An 11,203-nucleotide genomic window follows, 5' to 3' on the forward strand; every position below is an offset into this window, starting at 1 on the left:
TGCATTTTCCTCAATTCTAACTCAGTCAAATCTTCATCAAACCAATCCCAATATCACAATTAATCATTACCACAACATTACCACCATTCTAACAACAAAACCCAAGTTCTATAACACTTAAAACATCCTCAAACAGCCAATTACACAATCAAATATCATGCTTATAAACCATCTAAAACACAGAGTAAAAACTTGAGATTTAAACTGAAAATCCTTACCTCAATCCCAGAATTGAACCCTTTTCAATTGCTGATCATTAGCCTAAACTCTCAAGCCTTAAATCCTCATGTCAATCTTCCAGCCTAGCTTCAAAAATCCAATGGAAGAAAATAGAGAAAGATGATCGAGAGATAGAAGAGAGGGGAACTCTGTTTTTGCTGCCTATGTAATCTAAAACCTTCCTTGGCTGAACATATCTAATGATCGCAATGACCAAAATGCCCCTAGGCCATTTTAATTCCTCAAAGCCAACCAAATGTATAATTGTCATTTCTCACCTATTACGTTAATCATAATTAACGTCCTCCAATTTCCGTCACTCCCAATATCCTCAATTATTTAATAAATCATATCCCATTACCCGCTCATTCCCGGTAATGTACTAAGCATCAATTTACCCTTAGGCTCACCCCGAGCCCCGTAATTAACTCCGTTATAGCCAAACCGCTAACTTGCTTCCTAGGATCATCTCATGCCGAATAGCTCAAACATATCCACATAACAATGTGGTCTCACCCATATATCACATACACACACATAAATATAAATTTATGCCATTAACGAGTCAAAATTACGAAAATTCCCTTTTAATAAGAAGTGGGCCCACATGCATGCAATTATCATCAAATAATAAAATAACTTACATAATCATGCATATAATCACATAATCGCATATTAAATCAATTATGACCATCCTGGCCCCTTAATCCAGGCTTAAGCCACAATAGGGAATTTTGGACATTACACACTCTGACAGGTAAATATATGTTCCCCATAAAGTTTGTGTGTGGTTTTCTGCAATGGACCCTGTAGAATTCGCGTGGGCCATAGCCTCTATTGTAACACAACCCTCTGTGTATTAATTTAACATTAATGCCTTAATATTAATGTAAGATGATTAACATTAATGATCTCAGCTTCTATAAATAAGGCTGGGGTATCTCCTTGTAAGAGGTTTGATTTAGAGAGAGAGAGAGCCTTGTACTCAGAACAATATAAATACTGCCTGAGAAAACTCCATTGGAGTTTGCCTTTGCCTTAACAAGCTTCTAATTTCCTTAATACTAGAGATTCGTAGACTAGAGCTATTTTATAGCCTAAACCACATAAAAATTGTTGTGTTCTTATTTGTTCATTTCTTTAATATGTTATCTTTAGGTTGATAGCAAAGAATAATAGTATTTAAAAGGAATTTTCATTAATTTTAGTCTTTTATTGATTTTTTTTAATTTTTTAAGAAGTAATAAAAAAATAGATTTTTAAATTTTCATAATTAAATAGAGTATAATTTAATAGTTTGAAAATTTTGGGTAAAAAAATATTAATTATTTTATGCAAATTGTAATAAATGCTATATCTTAGGACACAATCTGATAGTCTAAAAAAATTCAATTAAAAAAGCGTTTATACTTTTTTGGACCATATGTTTTTTCTCATTACCTGTTTGGATATTTTGACAAAATACTTTTTGGACCTTATATTTTGTAAAATAGAACCCTAAACTCAATTTTGATGAAGAAAAAATTGAATATAACAACACAGTTTTTAAGCAGAATGATTTTATTTTTGTTCTGAATTATTAGTTTGATAAATTATTTAGTTAAAAAAATATTGACCAAAATTGAATTTAGAATTCTATTTTAACTATTTTATCACCAGAATCCAAAAGTAATTCATACAAATAAACACATGTCCAAAGAGTATAAACCCGTTAAAAAATCTTTTTTTAACCAGGAATGAGAGATAAATGATAAGCGAAATTGGCGTCTAAACCCTTTCTCCCTTTAGCAGTCGTGGGTCATTCATGAAAACGCAACCGCCATTCATCGAAACTTCTCTGTAAGCAGAAGCCTAAAGTTCTTCACTCCGCCTTTGCTCTCTCCCATCAGATATCAAACCTCTTCTCTTTTTCTTTTCCACTCTCATCTTCTCTCTGCTTATCATACAGGTATCTTTCGATTTAGATTCTATATTTCAATGCTAATTATTCTCTGGATTTCCTTCTTTTATGCTCTTTTAGGATCAGAGTTTTTCATCTTTTCTTCTTGTTTGTGAATCTCATTTGAGGCTAAACCAAAACTTAGGGTTTGTACGGTCATACCGCGTATTTTTAACGCATGTATATCTGGCTGCACAGTTAGGGTTTCGATTTTTTCTTTATTGATCTTATATATGTGACTATTTTTGTCTCTCTTTTCTTGTTGTTGTAATTACCCTAGCATGAATAACTTTTGAAGTGGACCCGTTTGTTTTGTTTTGTTCGGTTTGGCTTTGATTATGTTAAAAACTTGTGCTTTGATTCGTCAGATCTGGAGTGTACTGGTCCGCTTTTTTTTGTTTTTTCAGCTTCCCAATTCCAATATGATGAATAAGTTCCGTTGGTATCTTCATGTGCTGTAGTTCACCGGTTTTGATTATGCATATGCAGATGCTGATGTAAATTTCTTTTACTTGCAGGTTTTCTTTTTCAAAATCTTTTATTGTGTATTTTCTGTAACTGTTCCCCATCAATGACTACTCCTTTGGATATGTCACTTGATGATATGATTAAGAGCAGCAAGGGTAATCGTGAAAGAATTAGAGAAAGAGGTAGAGCCCGTCGAGGCCGTGGATCACGTGGGTCCTTTAATGGTGGTGGTCCTGCTGGAAGAATGACTGGGCCGGTTCGTAGGGGACCTCTCAGGGTGAATGCTCAGCCATCTGCTTACACCATTGCCAAGGCAAGCTCAAATCTGTAGATGCTTTTTGATATGCTAGACAATCTGATATGATTTAAAAACCCAAATAATAGAAACTCAAATTCAAAGAGGACTATAATTGATGGAGAAGCTCAATATGTCTGTCTCATCCACTAAAGCTCTGTCGTCCTCAGTGCATTTGTACCGTTATTTTTCTGAGCACTTTGCGGAGTGGCGAATTATCTTGTTATAAGCTGACGTTTCTTCTTTTCCCAATCTGGACTCTTTTCTCCATGCTTTCATCAGTCTATCCGCAGAACCAAGACCTTCCCATGGCAGCATGATTTGTTTGAAGATAGTATCAGAGCTGCAGGAATAACAGGCATTGAGATTGGCACAAAACTATATGTTTCCAACTTGGACAATGGAGTGACCAATGAGGATATAAGGGTACAACTTGAGCCACATTTTTTTCGTCTTAAGTTAAGAGCTTTCTATACCCGAATTTCTTGTAACATTGTCTTGAAATATGACTTGCAACTCAGGAACTTTTCTCTGAAATTGGAGACTTAATAAGATATGCAGTGCATTATGACAAAACTGGTCGCCCAAGTGTAAGTATTTATTTGCAGTGTTTAAATTTTTTATGCTTTGGCATTGTACTGTATTTCTAAATAAGATTGTTGATTATATGGAAAATTTGGTGGCATTATGGGTAACTTTACTTTGTCTCGATTTACAAATTAACATGACTGGGGTAAAGCTATAGAAGTTGTGTTGATGTACAAATTAACATGACTGGGGCAAAGCTATAGAAGAATTGGGATTATTTGGAATACTTTTGCTGAGTTGATGTCTTGATTGTTTTGTTTACTTGCTATGTGTACGTATGTTCAACTACATGCTTATGAAAAAGTATGCCCATTAACATCTGAGGAAATTTCTTAGAATTCTGTAGTTACATAATGGGTTGATAATTAAGAAAAACTTTTGATGACAATGCAGTTTTTGTTAATATTTAATTTAGTATGTATCATGTCAATAGCTCAACGGAACTATGTTAATTTTGACATTTATATGTCATTGCATTTGCTTTTGTACATTATTTGTTAATTAAGAATTGAAAGTCCGAGCAAAAGTTCTACAAAGGCTACAAAACACAAGCCAAATCTCCTTGCAAATAAGAAAAGCTCAACCCCTAAACTCAGGGTCATTATGAAGCCATATGGCTATCCTATATTTGATTTATCTCCAAATAACTTCTGTTTAATGATCAATATTCTCAAATTTTCTTTTATTTATTTCAACCATATTTACGACAAAAAAGTATAGCTGTCACATTCAACAAATTTCTTTTCCTTTTGCTGCACTGTAGACCAAAGCCACTTCCAAAGCTTCAGCATATGACTGAGGAATTACCCTGATTTAAACAATTCTTTAAGACTGTTGTCGTCTTCAGTTTTAGTTTTCCTTAACCCCCTAATATTCATTCCTGTTTTTTATGGGGGAAAAAAAATAAAAATTTAAGCACCCTTCATGAGCAGAGTCCATGATCCCGGGAAGAGAAGTGAGCCCTCATTCAACCAAGAGAGATCCAGCACTCTCATTTATGCTGAAGATCACTTGAAAGAAATGTCATTATGCAAGAACACATGTTCTTGTTCACAATATCGAGCAGATATTTAGATAATTAAGCACATTTTGACTACTGACATTCATATTAGGAGATAGCATTGAAGATTATTTTTACGAGTAAGCACAGAAAATAAACTTTGTTTGGTTCTAGAGTAGTTGCATACACTTTCTTGCATATCTTTGAGTTGGACATTTAAAATATCCTTAGCTTCATTTTACATCTTGTGATCTATGAAATTGTGGTCCATTGAATTGCCTGTCGAATTTTGATGTGCCCTTTTGCATAATTTGAGGTGGTGTAGGTTAGCTATAGTTTCAGGGTAGTTGCATACTCTTTCTTGCATTCATTTTACATCTTGTGATCTATGAAATTGTGGTCCATTGAATTGCCTGTCGAATTTTGATGTGCCCTTTTGCATAATTTGAGGTGGGGTAGGTTAGCTATAGTTTCAGGGTAGTTGTTTTCTGCCATAATTTCTGTTGGATTGATTATGGATCAATTTTTGTTTTCCTCAAAATTTCTTATTGTTCTTGATTGTCCATTTTTTACAGGGTTCAGCTGAAGTGGTGTATACTAGAAGAAGTGATGCATTTGCAGCATTGAAGCGGTATAATAATGTACTGTTGGATGGGAAGCCAATGAAGATTGAGATCATGGGTCTCAATTCAGAAGTTCCTTTAGCTCGTGTGAATGTTGCTGGATTAAATGGAAGGAAGAAGAGGACTGTGGTTATGACGTATGTATTCTTATCTCTGTTCTGGACTTACGGGTAGATTTTATATTTTATTTTAAATTTTTTTGCAGCTTCTAGTTGAGTTGATACACAATGTACTGTTTGTATTTTTACTATGATATTTTAGTTACAATGGTTGTTTTCCTGGTGTGTGTGATTACTTTTTTCTGGGGACAAGCTTGGGTTTATGGTGATTTGTACTCTAGTTATTTTCATAGTGCTTAAGAAAATTCTAACCATAGGGAAATTTCTTCATCTATATTCTTTTGAGTTTGTGTTGGAGAGTGTGGGGTTTCTGAAGGAGTGGGTTGTAGAGTTTAGGTACCCTTTTGTTGATGAACAATACTCAGATTTTCCTGACCTTTTATCTAGAAGACCCATGTTTCTTTGGAAGTTCGGGTCAATGTTTAAAAAAGCATTTTTGAGGCGTAGCAATATTGCTTCAAGGCTTACGCCTTGACTGAAGACACAGAGGCGTACGCCTCACAAAGTAACTGAGGCGGAAAACAAAGAGGCGCACGCCTCACAAAGTAACTGAGGCGGAAAACAAAGAGGCGCACGCCTCACTGGATCTGTTTTATATTAGGTTTATGTAAACCCTAAAAGGCCCAATTTGTGTTTTTTTTTATTTCTCTCCTTCACAGTAATGGGCTTTTACTTAAATAACTAAAAAAAGCCCAATAAAAACACATGTGATTACAAATAAAAAGCCCAATAATCCCTAAAACAAATAATTTTAGAAAACCTAATCACGCTTTCTGTACACTTAGCTATTGATGTCGTCACTCATTACTTTTCAATCATAGAAACAAAACAAACTAAAATAAAAAACATAGCTGTCTTGTTCCTTACATAGCTGAAGCTTTTTTTTTCCAAACATAAGGGAGAATTAAGGTATATTAAGTTTAACTTATATTTTTTTTTTCTATTATATATTTTTATTTCATAACTTTTGGTTGTTTTTTTTGTTATGTGTAGATAGTAAAATGATTAGAAACTAAAAAAAAGTTGTGATGGAGGAGGGTGATGGTGATGTTGATGATGAGTGGATTTTACAATATAACCGTACTTCAAGCAATAATGAATTGGAAGATGATTTCTCATAAAGTTTGTTCTAGGATAGTAGTATCTAAGATTCTAGTTCTAGATTTATCCTTATTTTAGAAATTTAGATAATTTATGAGATATTTATGATTGAGTTTTATGACACATTTTATGTTATGTTTGAGTTTTAGAAGACATGTTATGCTTTATCACTTTGAATCATTCATCCTTTATTTTAAAAATATATTTTTAATTAAATATTTGAGGCTTACGCCTCGCCTCACAAAGACAAAACGCCTCAAGGCTTGAATACGAAATTTTGAGGTGAGTATGGTTACTAATTTTTGATAGGCACATTACTTGTGATGTGATGCGGAAGAGAAGACCATATATGTCATTATATTTTAGATAGTAATTTTTTTTTATTTATTCACTTTTTGCAGAATGATTGGATATTGTCATAATTTATTTCGTCATTTCTTTTTCTTGGAAATTGTGGTCTAGATTGTTAAATGAGTTTAAATTGGTTCGGGTGAAACATAGAAGGTGAAAAAGTGAGCCTTTATGTATGCCTGCTTATACTAAAAGTGAGGATTTATTTGGAACTATAAGTAATTTGGCTTTTTGTTGGGGCAAAATAGCATTGTTTTGAAGAATGAAGAGGGAGAATTGGTTTTGCTGAGTCTTTACTGTCTGTAACACAGATTGATTTTTCTCTTGATAATGTTGTTTAGAATATTGATGTTGAAGTAATAAATAAGTCCTTAGGTTTTGTTCTTTCCCCCCTCTTTTCGCTGCCTTGTATGTTTTCCCCCTTTCTATTTTCTGCAAGCTCATATTCTTGGGCATGTAGATTGCAATTTAGATTCTATTTTTTCTTATACATCCCCCAGATGTTATTTGCTTGAATTGTTTTTTACTGTTTACACTTGCTAACCATGCAGGTCAGGACCTGGTCGTGTTGGTGGCCCTCCTATGGTTAATCGTGGTCCTGGGTAACTATTTGAATTTATGTTTATATTTATATATATATATTAAAGATACGAAGATAACTAAACTTGATTAATCTGTGGATGTTTGGATGTGTTTATTCTATTAATTTTCAAATGATTGAATTTGTCACAAGATGTCTTGGATGCATGGTAAAGCTGTGTTAAATTTCTAGATTGTGCACTCCTTGTTATAGTTGTAGATAATAAATTAGTTCATATGTTATTGTAGAAATAATACGTTAGTAACATAATGTTGTCAGGGACTAGTTGAGTTAAGCCACTTTGCACTGTGCCTTGCTATCACATAGACCTGGGATCCAATTCCTCAAGGTTTAGTTACATATTTAATAATTACAAATTGCTGGCTTTGCCACTTAAGTCTAGCTCAAGATGTTGGGTGTTTCTTTTTATTAAAAAAAGTTGCAAATTCCATGCTAATGTAAGGTTCTTGGAAGCTCTCTTGTTTCTCCCTTGATCTCACCAAGGGGACCTGGGTTGTGGTTTGTACAAACACTTCTAATTTTCTTGCCATCAGTAATTGATATTTGTAGAAAGTTTTTAGAGCTTTCTGTCAATTTTAAATTGGCCATTAATGTAAACAACTGATCAGCTCTTTTCATATTGATGTTCATCATCTCTCATATTGTCACACCATGTGCCAGACTCTATTGAAAATTTACCTGCCTTGGCCTAAACAACTTTATGCAGAAGTTTTTTTTTTTCATCTGAAGATGTTTTCTTTCTACATCTTTCTGCTATTTTTTTAGTCTTCACTCTAGGATAGTTTAAAGTCTTCAAAATGTAGTATTTGTCAGTTGTCATGATTTTGTCATATTAAGGAAGAAAAGGGGTATCTGCGGTGCATGGGAGAGATAAATAAACAAATTTGAAATAATGGATGTCAAATCTGTTCTTGGACTGCAACCATATCTTACTGCGGAATTTGCCCCACCTGACAATTGAAGAGTATAGATGGTTTATGCTTTTGTTAGTTCAGGGGACAGTTTTGAGGATAGATACAAATGTGTTAGAAGAGTACTAATTACTAGTTTTAAACTGAGGAATATAATTTTTTTTAGCTAACAAACTAAAGAATATAATTTGATATTTTAAATCTGGCCTTTATTTTTTTCTTATCTGAGCAATTGTCTTTTGCTTTTTTAGTGTTTCTGGATTTTCCAGTCAAAGGGGTCGTGGTGGACTAAGGAGTGGCCGTGGCCGTGGTGGTAGTAGTAATGGTGGAGGAGGACGAGGACGTGGAGGTGGTCGTGGCCGTGGTCGTGGCCATGGTCGTGGCCGTGGTGGTAGCAGCATTGGTGGTGGTGGTGGCCGTGGAAAGAAGAAACCAGTTGAGAAGTCTGCTGATGATCTTGACAAAGAACTGGATAGCTATCATGCCGAAGCTATGCAAACATGAAATTTTAGCTGATGAACTTTTTTAGAACTGATCCAGTGTTAGCTATAGGTGTACAAAGTGGCCATTGCTGTTGGTGCGTTTACTCTGCTTGTTTGTGGTTAAATGCCTCGGTGGTTTTTGTTCTAGATTTCTAAGCTTTAGTGAAAAGTGAATGTCGGGTAATTTTTCAACAGTTGGTTTGTTCCAAGGAATTGATGTGGGTGTTTATTTCGTGTTTTGATCTTCTGTTATTGTTATTTTTTATTAGCCGAAAATTGATCAGATGTACCCACTTTTTGTTTGATTAGATGGTATAGATCTTGCAAAGAAACCAAAATTTTCCTAGAAGGTAAAAATGTTAAAAAAATCAACCGAACGTACGATGATGGTAAGTTACTCTTGTTGACTGGTCCTTCGAAGCTTGAGAAGGATACAAGATGTAAACACATTTCTTTTATATACAAAACCTTTCCAAATAAATCTATGATTTGTTTTCTTAATTTTATTTATCGTCATTCGTATTTAGTCTAATTCTAATGCATTTGAAAATGCATATAGAACTTTTGTTTTTATGTTCTGTTTTGTTACGGGGTTTGGTATATGATATATGTGCCCCCACAAATTATATCCAAACAACTAATTATATTTACTTAAGATGAGTCTTATTAGATTAAAGTGGTTTGTCATATAAGTGTAATATTTGGATGTAACATTACCTTTATGACATTGGTAGAGTGGGAAGGAAACCATCTCTATATTTGTTTAGTGATATTTTTATTTTTTTTTCAAATATGTGGTAGTTCTCATAACATAATTAAATATTTTTTTTTGACATATCGGGGAAAGTTGGATTCGAATTTGGGACCTCATCTTTGTGAAGAGAGGTATAATACTATTAAGCTATTCTAATGATTACATTTAAAATTTTATTTTTGAAATAAAAAACAAAATAAATTATAATAAATATTAAAAAAATAATTCATATTTTAAAAGAAATCCCATATACTTGTACCAAATCTATAATATACTATTTGTTTGTTTTTTTTTTCAAATAATACATCAATAGGATTTTAATTTTTTTTTAGAGATTTAGCTTAAATTTAATGTGCATTTATCTTCTTACACATAAATAGATTTATTAATTCAATATTTAAAAAAAAAACAAATCAGGTATTCAACAAATTTATGATAAGCTATTCCAAAAGAGTTTACTTGCTCAAATACTTCCATACTAAAAAAGAATTTTAAAACAAAATGTCTTCATGACGAAAAGTCCATCAATGTGTTCATATTCTTCAATCGAAATCCAAAATCACAAATAAAAATCATATCAACATTATAAATTAACAATTACAAATATCTATTTCCATTATAATCACACACAATCAAAACCAAATTTACTAAAACTTAGCCTAACAAATATTAAATCCTAATCTATAACTAATGACATCCCCACTTTGATGAAAGTAATGACAAGCTAGCCAAGCGGCAGGAACAGTTGAAGATGACATGGATTAGAACAACTAGGGATGACAGATGAGGCAACTTAGAAATGACATCGCATGAGACGACCTTAGATCATTAAAGACGTTGATACATCTCCGATATTTAGGTCTTTAAATACGTGGAGAAATGGGATGGCGAGTTGTGGAAAATGGGGTGATGGCTGTGTGAGAAATGGGAAGGTAGATCCAAAAATGAATAGGAGAGAATGAATTTTAGGTTTTAGTTTTACTTTAATTTTTTAAAATTGAATTTTCTAGAAATTTGCAGCAAATTGTACAAGCTTTTAGATTTGTAGCACTTAAATTATCTAAGAACTTGATGTATTAATTTATTTTTGTGGAAAAGCTACCCAAGAATCCCAAAACAATACTTTTGTAGTTACCTCACGGGTATATTACCATTAGTTCTATCATATGTAACGGATGTTACATGCATATTTGTTTTGTTGGGAGTGCTTTCCCCCAAGCCTAATAACAAGGCCTAAAGTGGCACAAGAAGGCCCGACCTAGACCAATACCCAAGAGCAATGGCCTCGTGGATGGCCTGGCCCACTTGAGTAGCCATGCCTTGCGAACCCCACGTAGTATTTTATAAAGCTATATCAAATTGGTATCATAGCAATGACTTGGGGGGGTAAGATGGCACCGAAGAAAGGCAGGAAAGGAGGTTCAGACAAAGAAGAAAGCTTAGAATAAGTTGAGGATATAATGGACACCAAGATTCGGGCAGTGGAGGACAAAGTGGAGTTTCAGGGAAGAGATAATGTCGTTGATGGAGAAATTTTTTCAAGAACCTTCAAGAGCTGATGCTTGTCATATGCCATAGCAAATTTAAGTATTTATTATCTATCAATTATACAAGCTACCTCAGTATAGCAGTAAGAGGACTCAGATTCATATTATTATTTAAAATAAGAAAAAAAAAACAAAAAAATAAATAGGAGATTTTGTTTTAAAAACTAATAGCATAAAATAAAACAAAGATTAAAGAATTAGAATA

General features: G+C 33.4%; 1 protein-coding gene across 2 annotated transcripts; it reads left to right on the forward strand.

Moving 5' to 3' along the window:
* The first annotated feature begins 1,955 nt into the window (after positions 1-1,955).
* On the forward strand, positions 1,956-8,990 carry LOC133818579 (THO complex subunit 4D-like). Of its 2 annotated transcripts, XM_062251535.1 has the most exons (7): positions 1,960-2,167; positions 2,677-2,939; positions 3,204-3,347; positions 3,443-3,511; positions 5,085-5,269; positions 7,255-7,305; positions 8,467-8,990. In XM_062251535.1, exons 2-7 carry the CDS (start codon positions 2,730-2,732, stop codon positions 8,717-8,719), a joined length of 912 nt encoding a protein of 303 aa, XP_062107519.1. In that variant the 5' UTR covers positions 1,960-2,167; positions 2,677-2,729; the 3' UTR covers positions 8,720-8,990. The 2 variants fall into 2 exon arrangements, with proteins under 2 accessions (XP_062107520.1, XP_062107519.1); XM_062251536.1 differs by lacking the exon at positions 7,255-7,305 and having other exon boundaries at positions 1,956-2,167.
* Positions 8,991-11,203: the final 2,213 nt, after the last annotated feature.

The sequence above is a fragment of the Humulus lupulus genome, chromosome 2 (genome assembly GCF_963169125.1).
Source record: "Humulus lupulus chromosome 2, drHumLupu1.1, whole genome shotgun sequence".
Taxonomy (NCBI): Eukaryota; Viridiplantae; Streptophyta; class Magnoliopsida; order Rosales; family Cannabaceae; genus Humulus; species Humulus lupulus.

Coding starts and splice junctions, on each gene's coding strand:
- LOC133818579 (XM_062251535.1), top strand. CDS start 2,730: ATGACTACTCCTTTGGATATGTCACTTGATGATATGATTAAGAGCAGC. Junction 2,940..3,203: donor CTGCTTACACCATTGCCAAG/GCAAGCTCAAAT, acceptor TGCTTTCATCAG/TCTATCCGCAGAACCAAGAC. Junction 7,306..8,466: donor ATGGTTAATCGTGGTCCTGG/GTAACTATTTGA, acceptor TTGCTTTTTTAG/TGTTTCTGGATTTTCCAGTC.